At 46.8% G+C, this 21,096-nt stretch overlaps 1 protein-coding gene and 1 non-coding gene across 2 annotated transcripts in view; one reads left to right on the top strand and one right to left on the bottom strand.

Annotated features, from left to right (window-relative positions):
- The window catches only part of Znrf3 (zinc and ring finger 3), a 161,808-nt gene extending 146,820 nt beyond the window's left edge, over positions 1 to 14,988 (bottom strand). The window contains exon 1 of the mRNA XM_069994603.1: positions 14,526 to 14,988. Coding sequence (XP_069850704.1) covers positions 14,526 to 14,825 — 300 coding nt within the window. The 5' untranslated portion in view covers positions 14,826 to 14,988. The remainder of the gene's footprint in view (positions 1 to 14,525) is intronic.
- A 5,466-nt stretch (positions 14,989 to 20,454) lies between these two features.
- LOC138808535 (small nucleolar RNA SNORA33) lies at positions 20,455 to 20,585 on the top strand. The gene has a single exon (XR_011366484.1). It is a non-coding gene; the product is annotated as a small nucleolar RNA SNORA33 (small nucleolar RNA).
- The last annotated feature ends 511 nt before the right edge of the window (positions 20,586 to 21,096 follow it).

Raw genomic sequence — 21,096 nt, forward strand, 5'->3', positions numbered from 1 at the left:
AGGATGGAATAGGAGAAACCCTAGGTCTCCTTGGCTCAGGCCAAAAGTTTCTGAATAGAAACCCGGAAGCACAACAAATCAAAGAAAGGTTGGACAAATGGGATTGCATAAGGTTGCAGAGCTTCTGCAGGGCAAATGACATAGCTAGCAAGATCAATAGAAAGCCCACCGATTGGGAGAAGATCTTTACTAGCCATACAACGGACAAGGGTCTCATATCTAAAAAAATAGAAGGCCAACATGGGGATCAGAAATGTTAAAACACTCCTGGAACCTGGTGGCTCATGTCTGTAACCCTAGCTACTCAGGAGACTGAGATCCGAGGATCACGGTTCAAAGCCATCTTGGGCAGAAAAGTCCTTAAGACTCTTATCTCCAATTAGCCACCAAAAGAGCCAGAAGTGGATCTGTGACTCAAGTAGTAGAGTTATTCTTGAGCACAAACACTCAGAGACAGTGCCCAGACCCAGAGCTCAAGCCCCAGGAATGCAAAAAAAGGAAGGAAAGGAGAGAGGGAGGGAGAAGGGGAAGGAGAAGGCAAAGGGGAAGGGGAAGAGGACTGAGGCACAAAAACATTTTTCACAGAAGGGCAACAATCAAAATGAAAGCCCAGGACCCATTTGTTCAGGGAATGGCAGCAGCAGCAGGAACCCACGGGCCCACATCCAGAGGCAACAATGAGCGGCTAAAGAGCCAGCCAGGTCAACGTTTAGCTCAGTAGTAAACAAGAGACATCATGAAAGACTTTGACCAAGGGACTGATATGATCAGAGGTTATTTTGGAAAGATGGATCTGGTGAGAAAGGAAAGATCTGTAGAAAGAAGAGAGTGAGGAGAGATGCCATAGGCAACATCAGGCAAGAAGTAAGGTCATCAAGAGGTAGAGCAATCTCATCCTAAGGATTCCACCATTTGCCTCTGACTCAGTCACAAACTAACTTGAGTTAAATTTTGAAATAGCTCTGCAAGTCAAGCTTGCAACATTCTTTACATGCCATTAAGCTGTCTGCTCACCACCTACTTCAAGACTGAGGCACTTTCTGAAAAGATGCCAAATCTCCGTACTCAGTGATACTTCCCTCCACCAAAAAAAAAAAAAATCACATAAAAACACTTATGTCAAATGCACAAATTGAAAAATATGCAATTAGTAGAGTAGCAAGCATCCTGTGCCAAGTATGGGACAACCCTTACTGACAACCAGGACTACCTTAGTGGTAGACAGGTTTCTGGGAAGAATGCACTCCCAGATGAGATGAACAAAGAAGGTAACAAGTGGAAATGTACCAAGGATCTTAAAGCACCATTGAAGTGGGATGCTGACTAGAAAGAACACCATCAGGGACCCCCACCCCAGTTCTAATCCGTTTTTCTTTTGACCAAAGGCCAAAGGCCTTTACCTACAGATCCCTCAATGTAAGAAGAAAACCGAATCAAGTCATATCCAAGGTGTCCTTCAATGAGTTCAATGAGTCTCTTTCATAACTAAAAGAAAGCCAGGGCAAAAAGGGAGAATAGACGACAATCCCCATGAAGGCAGGCAGGATGGCCACAGACTATAGCTTTCAAGAGATCCAGAAGAAATGGGAGCACCAACATTGGAAAAAAAAAAAAAAAGAGCACTTTGAACCTCTGAGCCAGTTGGCCTTCATCTGGAACATAATTTGAGACCCCTAGGCCCACTGATGAATGACTGACATCGAGGACATCTGAGGAAGGAAAGCAAGGAGACTCGCCAAGAGCAGTCTGAGAGTTCAACCTCAGTTTTCATATATAGAAAGGATGGCAAACTCCAGTACCCACAGGGACCATAACTGGTCAATGTAACTGAAGTAAGAGAAGCAGTCTGGGGATGACATAGGGCCTTGTGACCTGGAAGACACATGCCTCGTCTGAAAGGGAATATCCACTCTTCCTGAGCAGGCTGCTACCACATGGAAATGAGGATCCACTGTTGCCAGATCTTTTAATTTTTCAACATGAGCCATCTGCATGTAGCACTTCTAGAGGAAAGTGAATGTAGCACTTCTAACTGGAAAGGAACCAAGTATCTAGATGCTGTTTTAAGCCCTTGGACCTGCCGTGTAGATACACCCCTGAGAGTGCTTGGCTCTACATATATCTCTGCCCACCAACTGCCAGTCATAGTCTGGACTTGAGGACTCAAGTAGCTCTTCCCTTTCTCACCAGATCCATCTTTTCCAAGTAATGTCTGATCATATCAGTCCCTTGGTCAAAGTTCAAGGAGTAGAGTGCTATCCTTGAGCACAAACACTCAGAGACAGTGCCCAGGACACATTTGTTCAAAGAACAGCAGCAGGAACCCATGGGCCTACCTCCAGAGGCAACAATGAGAGACTAAAGAGCCAGCCAGGTCAACGTTTAGCTCAGTAGTAAACAAGAGACATCATGAAAGAGATTCAATGGCCTTCCTAAGCCCAGGCTGTTCTATGAGAAAGAGGCTCTATGAGAAAGAGGCTGGGCAGAGCACAGCAAGGGTAGCGGCAGCATCCTGAGCAACAATCTGCTGCCATATGGGGTGTGACCACACAGAGGTCCATGCCCTACCATTTCCTCTAACCTGGACAGAGACCAAGACCCTGCTCAGAGCACAAGTACAACCTGCTGCTCCTGAATGATGCTCATATACCTACAAGGGAAGGAGTCCGGGGCTGGGAAGGTAGCTCAGTGGTAGAGTGCTTGCCTTGCATGCATGAGGCCCTGGGTTCGATTCCTCAGCACCACATAAGCAGAAAAAGCCAGAAGTGGCTGATACTCAAGTGGTAGAGTGCTAGCCTTGAGCTGAAGAGCTGAGGGACAGCGCCCAGGCCCAGAGTTCAGGCCCCACGATTGACCCAAAAAAAAAAAAAGGGAAGGAGTCCAACAGTTTGTCAGGTACCCATGAAGGATTAGCTAAAACTCAAAACTCTACAACAGAGAAAATACTCCCCAAGTGCAATTTCACTATTTGCTAAATGAAGAAATATACACTCATTTTATGAAGCTCTAGGGTTTTGGGGGGGTCAGTCTTGGGTCTTGAACTCTGGGCCTGGGCACTGTCATTCAGCTCTTCAGCTCAAGGCTAGTGTTCTATCACATGAGCCACAGCACCATTTCCAGTTTTCTGATTGTTAATTGGACATAAGAGTCTCACGGACTTTCCTGCCTGAGCTGGCCTTGAATCATGCTCATCAGATCTTAGCCTCCTGAGTAGCTAGGATTATAGGTGTGAACCAGGAGCACCTGGCTGTTTTGTTTTTGTTTTTTTTTATCCAGTCCTGGGACTTAAACTCAGGGCCTTAAGCTCAGGGCCTGGGCACTGTCCCTGAGCGTCTCTGTGTTCAAGACTAGCACTCTACCACTTGAGCCACAAGGCCACTTCCCACTTTTTCCGTTTATGTGGTGCTGAGGAATCGAACCCAGGGCCTCATGCATACAAGGCAAGCACTTAACCACTAAGCCATATTCCCAGCCCCCAGATGTGTTTTTAATGGCTTTTTTTTTTTAATATAGTACTAGTACTTCAGCACAGGGTCTCATACATGCTAGGCATGTGCGCTACCACTGTGCCATACCTCCAACCTTGTTTTTGCTACCACTGTTCACAGTGGGTAGTATCTATTTCTCTCGCTCTCTCTTTTTTTTTTTTTTTTTGGTCGGTCTGAGGCTTGAACTCTGGGCTTGGGCGAAGGCCAGTTGCTCTACAGCTTGAGCCATAGTACTACTTCCTGGTATCTGTTTCTCTAAGGAAACATTGTACACTGCAAGACACATATGCTGGCCTGTAGGACAATATAAAGTAGAACCCACTTTCCAAAGAGAATTCTGTAGCAAGAGCCTTGTTTGTTATACTTAGCCAAAGAAATCCTCTGACAACAATCAGGACACAGAAAAGATGCTCCTCATAGTATTACTGACAGTAACAAGAAATAAGAATATTTTAAAAAAAGAATATTATATAGTAAGTAAAAATGTTTCAGATTATTTAATGCTCTGAAAATACTCAAGGTTTCAGGGTGGTTATAAGCCCTACAAATAAGTTCATGGATGGGGGAGAAAGAACTTTTTTTTTTTTTTGGTCAGTCATGGGGCTTGAACTCAAGGTTTTTTCGCTCAAGGCTAGTGCTCTACCACTTGAGCCACAGCTCCACTTCTAGTTTCTGGTAGTTAATTGGAGGTAGGAATCTCACAGACTTTCTTGCTTGGGCTAGCTTCTAACATAGATCCTCAGAGCTGAGCCTCTTGAGTAGCTAGGATTATAGACATGAGTTACTGGCACCCAGCTGGGTGGGGGGAACTTTTGAAACATAAAAAGTTATATGTAGGGCTGGGAAGGTGGCTCAGTGGTAGAGCGCTTGCCTTGCATGCATGAGGCCCTGGGTTCGATTCCTCAGCACCACACAAGCATTTTTTTTTTTAAAAGCCGGAAGTGAAGCTGTGGCTCAAGTGATAGAGTGCTAGCCTTGAGCTAAAAAGCTGAGGGATAGCACCTAGGCCCAGAGTTCAGGCCCCACGACCAGACCCAAAAAAAAAAAAAAAAAAAAAAAAATTATATGTAGACAAGAGGATTTTTTCATTATTTTCTGCAGTTTTCAAATATATCATAATAGGCCTGTTCTATTTTATCATTTTTAAAAAGCCAAATACTAGAGGCTCCTGTCTATAATCTTTACTCAGAAAGCTAAAATCTAGAAGATGGCAATTCAAAGCCATGGGCAGAAAGTCCATGTGATTCCATCTCCAAAATTACTTGGAAGGGCTGGGAAGGTGGCTCAGTGGTAATGTGCTTACATTGCATGCATTAGGCCCTGGGCTCAATTCCTCAGCACCACATATATAGAAAAAGCCAGAAGTGGGGCTGGGAAGGTGACTCAGTGGTAGAGCGCTTGCCTTGAATGCCTGAGGCCCTGGGTTCGATTCCTCAGCACCACATAAGCAAAAAGAAAAAAGCCGGAAGTGGCGCTGTGGCTCAAGTGGAAGAGCGATAGCCTTGAGCTGAAGAGCTGAGGGACAGTGCCCAGGCCCAGAGTTCAGGCACCCTCAACTGGACCCCAAAAAAAAAAAAAAAGAAAGAAAGAAAGAAAAAGCCAGAAGTAGCACTGTAGCTCAAGTGGTAGAACACTAGCCTTGAGCAAAAAGCAGCTCAGGGTCAGTGCCCAGGCCCTGAGTTCAAGCCCCAGGATTGGCAAAAAAAAAAAAAAAAAAAAAAAAAACTTGGAAAAAACTGGCTTGGAGGTGTGGTTCAAGTGGTAGAGCAACAACTAAGCAAGCAAGCTGAGCAAGTACATGGCCCTGAGTTCAAATCCTAATACCAGCAATAATAGAAAAAAAAAGTAAGGTCAGGTGCCAGTGGCTCATGCCTGCAATCCTAGCTACTCAGGAGGCTGAGATCAGAGTCTCACGAGACTCTTATCTCCAATTAATCACCAGAAAACTGGAAGTGGAGCTGTGGTTCAAAGTGGTAAAGCGCTAGCCTTGAGTAAAAAAACTCAAGGACAGACCTTGAGCCTTGAGTTCAAGTACCATGACTGACCCCCCCCCAAAAAAGTAAGTTTGCCAGAAGTGGTGGTATATATCTATAATTCCAGTACTTAGGAGGCTGTAGAAGGAGGATCAAGAGTTCCAGGTTAGTCAAACACTGGTTTTCACACCTATAATCTTAGCCACTCAGGAGGCTAAGATCTCAGGACCAGTTTGAAACCAGGCTGTAAAGTCCGTAAGGCTCATCTCCTACTAACCAGCAAAAAGCCAGAAGTAGAGATGTGGCTCAAATGGTAGAGCAGGAAAAAAAAATCAAGAGCATGAGGCCCTGAGTTCAAGCCCCAGTAACAATACCCAAAAAAAAAAAAAAAAAAAAAAAGCTCCAGGCTACCCTGGGCTACATAGTGAAACCCTGTCTCCAAAAAAAACAAACCAAAAAACCTTGACTATAACTAATGACAAATAAATTTATTCTAACATTTTTGCCTAGTATCTCACCAAAATACTTCTGAGTTCTCTTGGCTTTAAGAGATAGAAGTTTAATCCCTGTAGCCTTGAGAAGATTATTTAGACTCTCAACCTGCTTTTTATTTAAAGTGAAGTTAATTGGATGACCCAAGTTTATATGAGAGAAAGCAGAGATGTAACACATGAAATGAATGCACAGACTAGTTCATGGATGCATAAAAGCTACTTCTCTTCTCTAGGCTCAAAAGAAATTCATAATTGCCTGATAGCAAAGTTAGTACATTCAAATTAAAAGTTCAAGTAGAAAATCACATTTTAATCAAATTCTTGTTACAGCACAGGATGGGATCTTAGGCACACCTTAAAATTAAACCATCCCTACTCTTCAAGTTTAAAAATGTAGCAACGTCTGCCCTGAGAGGCCAGAAATCCACATTCCAACATTTTTCTCCTCAAACTTTTAGTATCATCAAAGTTTATTTTCACCAAATCAACTCTCACGTTTTGTTTCTAAACAACCATATCAACATTGGCTGCTGGGAAAAGAAGATTAATATCAACTCTTACAACACATCTTAAGTGTAATAAAAATAAAATGCTCTCCTTTGAACCACAATGGGCCCGGCTGACCTTATTCTTTTCACACTATCATGAGTCAACAGAGCTGCTAAAAGTCAGATTTTAAAACATCTAGTGCAGGCTACAAATAGAACAAAGAGCCTCTACTCTTTACCTCCTGACTGTGCTGTTTGACAGGTACAAAAGGCACGTCTCCACAAAGGGGTTATCAGTTTAACCTCAAATAGGTAAAAATGAGTTGGAAAAGGGCAGACTGCTCAAATCCACACAGTAGGTTGTGACATACTGTGTTACTAAGCCCAAACTCAGCACCAGAGCCAAGTTCCCTCTCCCATAGGTTCCTCAGTGTCCCATAGGCTGTGTCTTATGAGACAGGACATCTCAGAGGCAGGGGACCATTCTCTGTAGTCTGGCCCCCTACACCCAGCTGCTTGCAGGCAGGGACTGAGTCTTACTCATCCATGTTCCCTGCCGCGCCCCATGCAGGAGCTGGTGGAAAGAGGGCACTACTGAACACTAGCCAAAGGAAGGGGAAGGGAAATCCACAGTCTGGATTCTTACAGTCTTGTAACCAACAGTTAGGAAATGTGCAGCCTATACAAAGAAAAGCAATGGACGTAGGACACAATTCTTAGGAGAAGGCCACTCAGTCCCAAATGACTCTAAAAAGTTAGCCACAGGAAGAAGGTATGTCTCACACCAGAAATCTCTTTATATGCCAAAACACTTCAGCCAGTCCAGTTTTCCCAATAGCCGAAAACAACAGAAGTGCCATCAAGTGATAGTTGTATACCTCACTGGCCCCTCTTCCCAAACTTGGCAGCCTGGCTGGCTCTTGGTAGAAAAAACAAGTTAGACTGAGCCTGAAGTTAGAAGAGGAAAGGAAAGGAAAGGAAGGAAGAAAGGAAATAAACCTCTATGAAGGTAGGAGACTTTCTCAGCCTGGTTTCCTAGTCAATTTTTCCAGGTTTAAACTCAACTCAGAATTCTGCTAGGTTCGAATAACCTGATTACAGTGAAGTGTCACATGGAGTTTTGTGAAATCTAAAATGTCTTAGAATCTGTCACACCAAGGTGTGAATCTCAGCTGTACTATCAACTTGGTCAGTGACTCTGACACGAGACTTTACCTCTCTGCTCTGATTTTCCTCATCTGAAAACCAAGCCAACACCATCTACTTTGTTGTTAAATAAAGCAAAGCACTATGCCCGGGGGCTGGCACATAGTAAACATTTAATCATTGTAGTTTTTGTTTTGTTTTGTTTTTATGAGAAGGAGTCTTGCTATGTCGCCCAGGCTAGTCTAGAACTCCTAGGCTCAAGTGATCATCCCCTGCTTCAGCCTCCTGAGTAGCTGGGACTACAGACACACACTATTACAGCTAGCTTCATCTGTAGTTATCTTTAGGAGCTCTGACAGACAGGAAGACTAAAAAACTCAAAATCTAAATTAATTAGAGAAGAAAAGCAACCACTTAAGCTTAATCTATAATTGAAGAATGTCTGGCTTTCCTCAATTATACACCTGATCATAAGGCATAGATCTCCATCTGCTCCTTCCTGGGACACTCTGCCCAGGTACAGCCAGGGAGAATAGAAAAGCTCCACGTCTAGAAAGAAGGAAACCTGAATACTATTTGTGAGTTGTCCCTACCCTTACTATGTGGTCCTAGGAAGGCAAGTTACCTCTTCTCCTTATCTAACACACTAAAGGACCAACTGATTCTTTTGATGATGAAGATTAATTTAAATCTAATTTTTGTCATGAACTATCAATTCATACTCTCCAGGCAAAGGAAATATTACCAGAAGCTGAAAGTTTTTCACAGGATAATGATGATTCTGAATAACTGTAGTTATTCCCAGAAAACTATAGAGATTTAAACATCTTTCTTTTTCACAATTGTTCACATCACAGCTTTCTCAATACACAGTATTTTATTGGGAAAAGTACATCTTCAGATTTCTATAATGCCAGGTCCCTCCTTGTCCTAGAACAAACATCCCCCACAGTTCATTCTCATACAACCTGCACCTATACTCTCAAAATTTCAGAGAGCCACCCTTTCCATCTAACAAGGCTAGCTTCTCGAAATAACAACCAAAATGGAAGAGATATCCTGGAATGCATTTAGCTAGGACAAATGAAAACATTTTCTTTTACAAACCCAAATCCCCAAGACCCACTCTACCTGATGGCTAAAGTCAAGCGGAATACATGTTCCACTTTATTTTTCCATGAATGATGGAAAGAAACACAATTATACCTAAGCCATCTCAACTCTTCCTCCAGATCATTCTTATTTTACTTCATCTAAACACAGAGAATTATTTGAGTGATTACTCTCTTCTCCCAAGGTTGACACATAACAGGAAATTGACAGGCAGGGGTGAATTTAATTAATTATGCCATTAGATCTAAGGGTTCATGTCTGTGGGAAAACCCAGATGGCTATGATCACCGAACACAATGAGGCCTCATTGTACAAAATATGGGTACAATATGTGGTACCAGAACAGGGTTAGGTAAATGTCTATCAAGTGAGTAAATGTCTATCATTGAATAAACTCAATGGAGGTATGCAAACCTGCCTGGCTTCTTCCTTCCAACTCTTACCAGCTTGTCATGCCATCACTTAAATTCTTAACACTGGACTAGTGAAGGACAAGTACTATATTGAAGCTTTTTTTTTTGGGGGGGGGTGGTCCTTGGGCTTGAACTCAGGGTGCTCAAGGCTAGCACTCTACCACTTGAGCCACAGTGCCACTTCTGCTGTCTTCCCTTTGAGAGAGAAAGCACAATAGAACTATCCAACAGGTAAAGTTGTATGTCTTCTCAGGAAGATATAATTGGCATCTCAAGGAAGTATTATTTCAAAGGCGCATGGTTATCTCTAGGAGTCTCTGATACTCAGGCTAAAAACTCCTATAGCAAGCCTAGTTCTGGATTATACCTGTAATCCTAGCTATTCAGGAGGCTGAGATCTGATGATCATGGGACAGGAAAGTCTGAGACTCTTACCTCTAATTAACCACCAGAAAACCCAGAAGTGGCACCATAGCTCAAAGCAGTAGAGCGCTAGCCTTGTGCAAAAGAGCTCAGGGACTGTGACCAGGCCCAAATTTCAAGCCCAATGACTGACAAAAAAGAAAAAAAAGAACTCCTATAGTAGACTATGAAAACTTAGGTTTGAATTGAAAATTAAAAATTAGATTTGAATCCTAACAAGAAAGCCAGGCAGATTTGGGTTTTAGTCCATTTGCTAGCCATAAAATTAAAGAGGTGGACTTATTTCTTGCAGACTCAGGCTGCTCTTCTGTAAAATGGGCTAACAGGAGTTGCTACCTCTGTATTAATACCAGGATGAGAGAGGAAGCACATGACATACTTGGTGCAGTGCCCTGCACACAATAAAGCTCAAAAATTAGAAGTGGAAGCCGGGCGCTGGTGGCTCACGCCTGTAATCCTAGCTACTCAGGAGACTGAGATCTGAGGACCGTGGTTCAAAGCCAGCCTGGGCAGTCCGTGAGACTCTTATTGCCAATAAACCACTAGAAAACCGGAAGTAGCATTGTGGCTCAAGTGGTAGAGCACTCGCCTTGAGCTGAAGAGCACAGGGACAGTGCCCAGGCCCAGAGTTCAAGCCCCACGACTGACAAAAAAAAGAGAAAAAAAAATTAGAAGTGGAACTATGGATCAATAGTAGAGCTCTAGCCTTCAGCAAAAGAAGTTCAGGGACAATGCCCAGACTCTGAGTTCAAGCCCCAGGCCTGGCACACACATGCACACACGACACACACAAAGCTAAGGGACAGCATTAAAAAAAAAAAAAAAAAAAAAATCTCATAAATGGAAGCTATCACAGCCTCCCTCCACACTTATCACCCACTCCCACTTTCATTCTCAGCCAGAATTGTACTAGTAACTCCCATGAGAGCTCAAAAGAACAAGACAGAAAGTAAGAGCCCCCTGGGAATTTATAAGGTCACAAAACACAGCCCTAGTTTGTCCCCAAATCAAATACTTGGTTTTAACCTATGAAGACCCATCTGACAAGAGAGCTGGCAATCCCTTTCTGTGTAAATCCAGGTCAGCTGTCAGCATGCAATTGTTCTATTAGGCCCAGTCAATTTTTAGAGGCAGGCCTGTTAAGTTAACTTAAAATGGAGATGAAAAGAAAGTGTTTGATCAAATGCTAAACTGCAAAGACACTCTGACAGAGAAACAAGATGAGGAATTAGCTTCCTAAAATTATTCTCTGTGATACTTTTAGTTAACAGAGGGTATTTAAGGCTCTCAATCAGCTTTTTCGACCCACCACCCAGCTCTCTCCTCACAGCCCTAAACAGTTAAAAGAATTACTTTAGTTCTTAATGTTCTCAGCTTCAAGTTCATTCAACCCTTAACCTGTGATCCAGAATGGTTGATTTTAAAAATCACAGAACTTAACATCCCCATTCCTTCTACAAATGAATTTCTCAAGCGTTTCCAAATATTTGACTTCAAGGAGGAAAAAAATGCATTTCCACTTTAAAACATTCTTTCATCTGTAGCAATGCAAATTTTCTTTGTTTAACCAATCCACATACCACTGGCCAGTGTTTAATTGTGCCTTTAACATCACCAACCATGTGGGATGCAAAGCCAAGTCTAAAAGTTTCAGATAATGATCTCATTAACAACAACAAATTGGTTCAAAGATGAAATATGTATCAATATGTCTAAAACCCTTTAAAGTTCCACAGTTCAGAACCACAGCTGAAATGTAATTAGTTCCTCCAGCACTCAAACTGTAAACCAGACACTCTTACATGCAAATGGGCTGTAACTACTGAATGAATAAGATAATAAAAGTAATTAATACAATTTCATACCCATATATTATATGAACCACAACTTTCACAGATGGAGATACGCTCTTCATACAGGCTACATTGGTGACCGTGGGTAGTGTGTATGTGGGTATTAAGTAGTTAAGTGTAAGATGCACAGGGAAGAATCAAGATTTTTGATAATGAATTCTAAGGTCTAAGTTTGTTGCTCTCTCTCTCTCTCTCTCTCACACACACACACACTCACACACACACACACACACACACACACACACACACACACACACACACACACACACACACACACACACACACAGGCTTTCCCTTCTCTAACCCATGCTAAAGACGGAATAGGAACTCTAATTAGATGTAGCTGGGCAAACCAGACCATGATAAGGTATCTACTATATAAACACCCCCCCCTAAAACATGCACATATACTTTCACTGGCATAGAACAGAAAAGAAAAATACAAACAAAATTGTGTAAAATTCTTAGGGGACAGTTTTTTTTCTTCTCTCAATCAAAAACAATATTGCTATAGAACCCCACTAGAAATAACTATAATAATGCTATTTAGCTTCAATTATCAGAAAATAAACTGAAGAATACAAAACATTAAAATGGCAAATGATGCATTTTTAAGATGGCAAACAAAAGGTTTTGAGAAGTTCAACAAGAATACTTGGAACACATGATTGATCTGAGGCTGAACCTAATTTGTTTCTTATACTATCATATCACACACACACACACACACACACACACACACACACACACACACACACACACACACACACACACACACACACACACACAATATTCCCTCTTAGCAGTCCTAAAACATCAACTTTCTTTTTTTCTTCTTGGTCATTGTGCCTGAACTCTGGGCCTGGGCACTGTCCCTCAGCTCTTCAGCTCAAGGCTGGTACTGTACCACTTGAGCCACAGCGCCACTTCCAGCCTTTTCTGCTTATGTGGTGCTGAAGAATCAAACCCAGGGCCTCATGCATGCAAAGCAAGCATTCTGCCACTGAGCCACCTTCCCAGCCCCAACATCAACTTTCTTTACAGAAACTTTTCAGGGCTAGCAGTTGGACGGTATTTGTAGAAGTAATAAAAGCACACCAGGCTTTGTACACACACAGCTCTGAAAGCCACACTCTGCTTTATCCGTGGACACAGGGAGTTCAACAGGCTGGCCACAATAAAGTTGTTAAAGATGTGGAACTCACCAAGGAATGACCACTCAGACAGCTTAGATAAACCCACCAATATTACTGTGGTTATAAGGGAATTAAGGGTACCTATTAGTGATTGCTTAACAGGTAAACTTACTAAATGCCATTCAAATCATTTTTCTTTCCTTAGCAATTGTTGACTTAAATCATTTGGGGTTGGGGGGGCGCTAGGCTAATGAACTACAAAAGAGTTAGATAAGCACTTCAAAAAGTTTCAAAAGAGAATAGATTTCCTTCTGCCAAATTCACACATTATCTCTCTGCTCCCAAGGATAAAACAGTTACAAACAGTGTGTTTAAATTGCCAATTTTGTATTAAATGGTGAACCCAAGATTATCTCCAAAGCACACCACCATTCATACTGGACAGCCCCACTGACAAACCACCCTGGAGAAAGCACAAGTAAAAACAGTAAAGATAAAAAAAAATCCCAAACTTCAAAAGTCTCTCCCCTTCAAAGAGTGAAGGGCCCACATACTGCCTCACCACGTGGAAGGCTGTAAATCAAGCATTTCTTCAAGCCATTGGGACACAGTAAAAGCTTCCAAGAGAGAGAGGCAGGGCATCATTAAGAAGCAACACTTAAAAGATTCAAACAGTTCTTGAAGGCTGCCATAGAACTGCTTGGGACTCTTCAGCAAGGCATCCCCTCTAACAGCTTGTAGGTTAAAGTGGGGGAGTGGAGGAAAGGGTCTCCACAAGAGCCTTGAACATCAGAACTCAATCAATGTGCTTTTGCCCTTCGGTTTCCCAAGCAGGAGTTGATGAGAATAAGAGCCCTGAAAGGGAGCCATGGGCACGTGCCGGGTACCTCCTTCACAGGCAGCACTGCTGCTCCCTGTCCTGCGCACACAGGACTCAGAATCCGCACCCAGCAAAGGTGTGGGCTGCAATTCCCAAGTCTCCTTTTCAAAACTCATCCAAGAGTTAAGGCCCTGCCGCCGTCCCATCACCCTAAAGTGTTCAAAGCCAAGCCAACCATTTCAAGTGGAGACGCGCCTACTAACAGCCCTAAGTGCGCTGGCCCGTCTACTAACAAGTTGATAAAATCACAGCCAAGGAAGCGGGAAATCTACCCAGCTAACCATCCGCAGAGGCTTCAGTTGAAGAGTCCCTCCTTCAAAGAGTAAGCACAGCTTCAAGCTCTCTCAAGCCAGCCATCCTTTGGAAGGCAGTCCCCTGTCGTTGAGAGCAAGGAGGAGGCCCTGTCAGTAAGCGACCCTGGCTCCCGATTTTGCAGGCCTGGCGCGCTAGTCCTCAGCCAAGAACGGGCAGCGGTCTCCCTTCCCGTGCTCGGTCATCTGAAGCACGCAGCGCCTTCCATCGTCCCTGTAGGGCACCCCCGATCCCCACTCCGCGGCCAGACTCCGCCTGTTCCCCGGCCCTGCTGGCCCGGAGCCCTGCCAGAGGGTCTGCGCCCAGGTAAGACCGCGGCAGGCTCCAGGGGAGGACGTGATGGTGCGCACCCTCTTCGGGGAAACCTGGCCGCTCCCAACAGGAGCACGCCTGCACGCATGGATGGTTAGCAAAGCCCGCGACCCGAAACGAGCCAGCCATCCTTCCACAGTTGTCCTTCCAAAGTTGGCATTCAACAGGTAGTTTTGCAGACTTCCACCTGAGACTCACAGAAATGCCCCCACTGGCCCGCGGGTGCCCGGCCCAGCGTCCCCCCTGCACGCGGCGCACCCCCGAGAGGCCGAGCCCCGACGTGCGCTGGCCCCCACCCCTCCCCGCAGCGCCCCGGAGGCCGCGTCCCGCCCGCCCTCGTGCCCTCCCGCCGGGGAGGGATGCCGCCGGCCTCCTCGCCGCTCCTCCCGCCCGCCCGCCCGCCAGTCAGCCAGCCCGCGGCGGGGTCGGCGGGCGCAGCCCCCGGAGCCATCTTGTGGCGGCGGCGGCGCGGGGCCCGGGCGGCGGGCAGCTACCTGCACGATCTCGCCCTCGGCGCTGAGCGTGGCCCCGGCCCGCGAGAAGCGGCCCGTGAGGCCGGTGGTGTAGGTGGTGTAGTCGCCGCTCGGGCTCGACTCGAACAGTACCACCTCCACGAACGCCGTCTCCTTGGCCCGCGCCGCGCCGGGCCCCGCGGCCGCCAGCAGCAGCCCGAGCAACAGCGGCAGCGGCGGCGGTGGCGGCAAGCGGCTGCCGCGGGGGCCGCGGGGGCGGCGGCGGAGGCGGCGGCGGCGGCGGCCCGGGGCCCCTGGGCGCCCGCCCGAGCGCGGCCTCATGGTCCTGCGGCGGGAGGGCGCGGAGGGCGGGCGCGGCCGGGCATAGTCGCGGGCCGGCGGAGGACCGAGCGCTGGCGGACGCCTCACAGCCCCATCGCGGCGGCGGCGGCTTTGTGGGTCGTAGGCTCGGCTCGGCTCCCCGGGCCGTCGCGCCGCGGCCCTTTCATCTGCTCCACGTGAGGGGTTATCCCCGCCCCGGCAGCGTCGTGACCCGCTCTCCCCTCCCTCCCGGCGCTCCGCCGCCGCCACCGCTGTGGGGAGCTGGAAGGCGGGGCGGGCGCGCCTGAGGCGGGGGGCGGGACACTGAGGGCCATGACGCCCCGCCCCCCGGCTGCGCTCCGCCCTGTCGCCCCGCCCCCGGCGTGCGCTCCGCCCCGTCGCCCTGGCCCCGCCCCCGCCCGCCACCTCGCCCCGCCTTGCCGTCCTCGCTCCGCCCCGTTATGCTGTCTCGCCCCGCCCCCCACCCTCTCTCGGCCCCGCCTTGCCGTCCTCGCTCCGCCCACACTCCCGTGTCACGCCCCCTCCGCCGTGCTCCGCCCCCCGCCCCGCTCCACGCTCGGCAGCCGACATTGCTCCTGGCGATTGCCAGAGTTCGGCGGGAACGGGCACCGCAACCTGCTCCGGGGGCGACGTGCTGCCTCCCTTGCAGGCCTCACCGCCTGGGTTTGGTACAGACGTTCGGTACGGAAGGCCTCCCCCTTCCCGGCTCCCCCGTGCCTAATCCGTGGATGCAGCGGGGCTGGGCGCTCGCACGGGACCCCCACCACCCCCCTCCCGCCCTCTCCGTCCCCACCCCGACCTCCGGGACCTAACGGGAGGGGGCTGCGCGGGCCGGGGCCGGCGGCCACCCTGGGACGCGGCCAGCTCCGGCGCCGGTGTCCTGTGGCCAGTTCCGCTCCCCGAGGAGCGAGGGCAGGTGGGGGCGACCTGCAGAAAGTTTTGGGGAGTTCTGATGGAGCTCATCTCTCTGCCGCCCCAGGGACTCGAACTCCCCGCGCGAGAGAAGTTCAGAAACGTCCACGTCTCCGCCTGTGGAGGAGCCCAGCGCCCGGTGTCCGCGCCGCACTGCTGGCTGCCACGCGAGCGCACCAGAGACACGTGCGCGGGGCCCGGGGCTCGGCTCACTTGGGCCTTTTCCTTCCCGACGCAGCCTGGGACTGAAACCCTCCTTCGAAAGCCACGTTAAATTCCTACTTCCTTCCTCGGCAAAATGTCTTTGTTGGGGGTATTTGCAAATATTTGGTTAGGATGATCTGCCCCTGCTACCACACCCAAAAATATTAAAGAGACAAAGAAGAAACTCATGAGAACTAAAGTAAACAGCTTACCAAGGTTACACTTTGAAATAGAAAAAGGCATTTCTTTTTCTAAGTGTGGAATAGAAAATACATTTTGAAATGTACAGACCTGTTTTTCCATACCGACACAGCCCCTACGCTTGGCCCACCTGGAAAATTAGGACTCAGATGTGTCACGTTTTTTTTTTTTCCCTTGTGCCAGTGGAGCTTGAATCCAGCACCTTGATTTCTTTAAAGGAAGGCACTCTACCAGTTGAGCCATAACTCTAGTACCTGTGTTTTACTAGTTAACTGGAGATAAAAGTCTCACAAACTTTCCTGCTCCGGTTGGCTTTGAATCGTGATCCTCAGAGCTCAGCCTCCTGAGTAGTTAGAATGACAGGTGTGAGCCAAAACCAAGCCTAACCAGTGCTGACTCCTGCCAGACCATGTTAATCTTGAGAATCTCTAATCCCACTTACCACAGCACCACCTTATTAAGAGGACAATCACTACAGCCCTGCACAGACACTTGATAGTTTTGTTTGTTTTTGTTTTTGTCTGTCGTGAGGCTTGAACTCTCGGCCTGGGTGCTGTCCCTCAGCTCTTCAGCTCAAGGCAAGCACTCTACCACTTAAGCCACAACGCCACTTCTGGTTTCCTGTTGGTTAATTGGACTTTTCCTGCCCAGGCTGGCTTTGTACTGTGATCCTCAGATCTCAGCCTCCTGAGTAGCTAGGATTACAGGTATAAGCCACTGGTGCCCGGCTCCTTTGTAGTATTTAAAACTCAAGGTTGGACTGGGAATGTGGCTTAGTGGTAGAGTGCTTGCCTAGCAATCATGAAGCCCTGAGTTCGTTTCCTCAGTACCACATACAAAAAGCTGGAAGTGGTGCTGTGGCTCAAGTGGTAAAGTGCTAGCCTTGAGCAAAAGAAACTCAGGGACAGTGCCCAGGCTTTGAGTGCAAGCCCCAGGACTGGCAAAAAAACAAATAAATAAGTAAAAATTAAATAAACCCCAAGGTCATTACCAATTGATGAACATAAATACATATGGTCTATCCATACAATGGGATCTAATTCAGTATCAAGGTGGCTAAACCTGTAGTGCTTGGTACTTGAAAGACAGAAATTGAGGTATCAAGGCTGCAGGCCAGCCCTGGCATAAGTAGTCTCAAGACTCCATCTTAAAGCACGCTGCTAGTAGGGATCCTGCCTAAAATCCTAACTACTCAGGAGGCTGAGATGGGCAGATTGAGGTTCAAACCCAGCCCAGGCGGGAAATCCATCAGACTCTTCAATTAATAAGCAAAAAGCCAGAAGTGGAGCTGTGGCTCAAGTGGTAGAACACCAGCCTTGAGCAAAAACGCTAAGGGACAGCACCCAGGCTGAGATCAAGTCCCAGTACTGCCACACACACACACACACACACACACACACACACACACACACACACACACACACACACACACACACACACACACACACACACACGAGGAAGAAAAATACGGGGAGGGGAGGAGGTAATTCTGGAGTAATGATAATTTTCAAAGGTTGCATTTTAAAGGAAGTGAATTATATCTTAATACAGCTGAAAAATTGATCCAGTCTTCAGTGGCATTTTCATGCAAACAAGCACACATACCCAAGGACATTGTGTAAGATACTGTGTTAAGTATTCACTTATACATCCAGCTGGGCATCAGTGGCTCACTGGAATCCTAGCTACTCAGGAGGCTGAGATCTGAGGATCACAATTTAAAGCCAGCCTGGGCAGAAAAAGTCCATGAGATTCTTTTTTTTTTTTTTTTTTTGTCGGTCGTGGGGCTTGAACTCTGGGCCTGGGCCTTGTCCCTCAGCTCTTCAGCTCAAGGCGAGCGCTCTACCACTTGAGCTACAGCGCCACTTCCGGTTTTCTGGTGGTTTATTGGAGATAGGAGTCTCACGGTCTTTCCTGCCCGGGCTGGCTTTGAACCGCGATCCTCAGATCTCAGCCTCCTGAGTAGCTAGGATTACAGGCGTGAGCCACCAGGGCCCGGCTTCCATGAGAGTCTTATCTCCAATTAACCACCAGAAAACCAGAAGTGGTGCTATGGCTCAAGTGGTAGAATACTTGCCTTGAGCTGAAGAGCTGAGGGCCAGCACCCAGGCCCAGAGTTCAAGCCCCACGACCGACAAAAACAAATAAATAAATAACTTACACATCCACTGAGGCCTACTCTCCATATTCTATTTAAAACTATGGTATAACTAGGCACTCTGATGGTTCACACCTGTAATCCTAGCTATTCAAGATGCTGAGGATATGAGGAAGTTAGTTCAAAGCCACCCAGGGCAGAAAAGTCAGTAAGACTCTTCAATTAACCATCAAAAGCTGGAAGTGAGGCTGGGAAGGTGGCTCAGTGGTAGAGTGTTTGCCTTGAATGCATGAGACCCTGAGTTTGATTCCTCAGCACCACATAAGCAGAAAAAGCCAGAGGTGGTGCTATAGGCTGTAGCTTAAGTGGTAGAGCACTAGCCTTGAGCTGAAGACCTGAGGGATAGTGCCCAGGCCTAGCGTCCAGGCCCCACGACTGACCAAAAAAAGAAAAAAAAAAGACTAAATGAACGAGTGATAAGCTCATTCATGTGTCTTCCTCCCATTCCGCAGACATTTAGGACAGCCTTCACAGTTGCGTACAGCCACTGGGCTTCGTCAGACCAAAACAAACTCCTAGTATGAAGGAAAACAATACTGCCTGCAGGAACGGAGATGAAAACCCACACAAAATCAAAAAAGGAAGTGGTTTTGATGTTGTTGTTTTTTTAACTCTGCTAAAAGAAAGGTATGGTTAAAGCCAGGTACACTGGCTCCAACTGCTTGGGAGGCAGAGACCAGTGGATCATGGTTTCAAAGGCAGCCCAGACTCTCACTCCCCCAAAAAAAATAAAAATTAAAAATTAAAAATCTCCAAACTCTTCTTTTTTTCTTTTAACCAGTCCCAGGGCTTGAACTCAGGGGCTGGACACTGTCCCTGAGCTTCTTGCTTATGGCTAGTATTCTACCACTTGAGCCATAGTACCACTTCCAGCCTTTTCTGTTTTGTTTTGTTTTGGTTGTGGGGCCTGAAATCTGGGCCTGGGCACTGTCCCCCAGTTCTTCAGCTGTAGACCAACGCTCTACAACTGAGCCTAAGCCCCACTTCCGGCTTTTTCTGCTTATGTGGTGCTGAGGAATCGAACCCAGGGTCTCATGCATGCAAGGCAAGCACTCTACCACTGAGCCACCTTCCCAGCGCCGCCTTTTCTGTTTATTTGGTACTAAGGAATTGAACCCAGGGCTTCATGCATGCTAGGCAAGCACTCTACCACTAAGCCACCTTCCCAGCCCTCCAGACTCTATCTTACCAAAAATGTCTGAACACAGTAATGCACGCTTGTCACCCTAACAACCTGGGGAAGCACAAATAAGAGGATTGAAGTTCAGGCCCACCCAGGCTTAGCAAGACTCTAGAAAACATGCTGGCCACCAGTGGCTTACATCTGTAATCCTAGCTAGTCAGGAGGCTGAGATGGGAGGTTTGAAGCCAGCCCAGCCAGAAAAGTCCCCATGACACTCTTAGCACCAATTAACTACTCAAAACCTGCAAGTGATGCTGTGGCTCAAGTGGTAAAGCACAAGCCTTGAGCACAAAGAGGCTCAGAGACAGTGTCCAGACCCTCAGTTCAAGCCCCACAACCACCCAAAAAAAAAAAAAAGAACCAACATGAAAAGGGGCCGGAAAAGTAATAGATAAGAGGCTCTACTGCTTGACTACTTGCCTAGAAAGTCAGTTCAAACTCCAGTACCAAAGTTTGGCACCAGTGGCTGACATCTGTAATCCTAGCTACTCAGGAGGCTGAGATCAAGGATCAATGTTCAAAGCCAGCCTGGGCAGAAAAGAGCAAGAGACTCTGATCTCCAATTAACCACTAAAAATCTGGAAGTAAAGGTGTGGCTCAAGTGGTAGAGTTCTACCCTTGAGGAAAACAAAACAAAACAAAAAGCCAAGGAACAGCACCAAGGTTCTGAGTTAAAGCCCCAAGATGGTACATTTTAAAACAAAATGAGGTGATCACTGATGGCTCATACCTGTAATCCTAGCTACTCAGGAGGTTGAGAGTTGAGGATCATAGTTCAAAGCCAACCCAGGCAGGAAAGTCCATGAGACTCTTATGTCCAAATAACCACTAGAAAATCAGAAATGGTGCTGTGGCTCAAGTAGTAGAACACTAGCCTTGAGCTGAAGAGCTGAGGGGCCACCCAGGCCCAGAGTTCAAGCTCCATGACCGACAAAAAATAAAATAAAATAAAATAATAAGACAAAATGAGCAAGCCAGCCAGTGAGTCTGCATTCCTAAATATGTATATAAAGAGATTTAGGTAAAGTTGGCAATAACAGTGTCATGACATGAGCCTTAAGGACAATCAAAGTCATTGAGGTCCCTGAAAATGGCTACAACAAACATGAATATTGGAAAGCACCTTTGAAAGAACTCAGTATAAATAGTGCTACGAATTTAAATGAAACTTCAAAATGTGCCAGGCACTGGTGGCTCATGCCTGTAATCCTAGCTACTCAGGGGGCTGAGATCTGAGGATTGCAGTTCAAAGCTACCCCAGGCAGGAAAGTCAATGAGACTCTTATCTCCAATGAACCAACAGAAAAAACTGTGGCTCAAGTGGTAGAGCACTAGCCTTGATCTGAAGAGCTCAGGGACAGCACCCAGGCTCATAGTTCAAGCCCCATGACTGACCCCCCAAAAAACAAAAAACCACAATCTTCAGAAGTGTTCTGCTCTCAAAATTCTATCTATATGGGGCTGGGAAGGTGGCTCAGTGGTAGAGCGCTTGCCTTGCATGCATGAGGCCCTGGGTTTGATTCCTCAGTACCACATAAGCAAAAAGAAAAAAGCTGGAAAGTGGCTCTGTGGCTCAAGTGGAAGAGCGCTAGCCTTGAGCTGAAGAGCTGAGG

Source organism: Dipodomys merriami, unplaced genomic scaffold, assembly GCF_024711535.1.
Source record: "Dipodomys merriami isolate MVZ:Mamm:240054 unplaced genomic scaffold, mDipMer1.0.p SCAF_45, whole genome shotgun sequence".
Lineage (NCBI taxonomy): Eukaryota > Metazoa > Chordata > Mammalia > Rodentia > Heteromyidae > Dipodomys > Dipodomys merriami.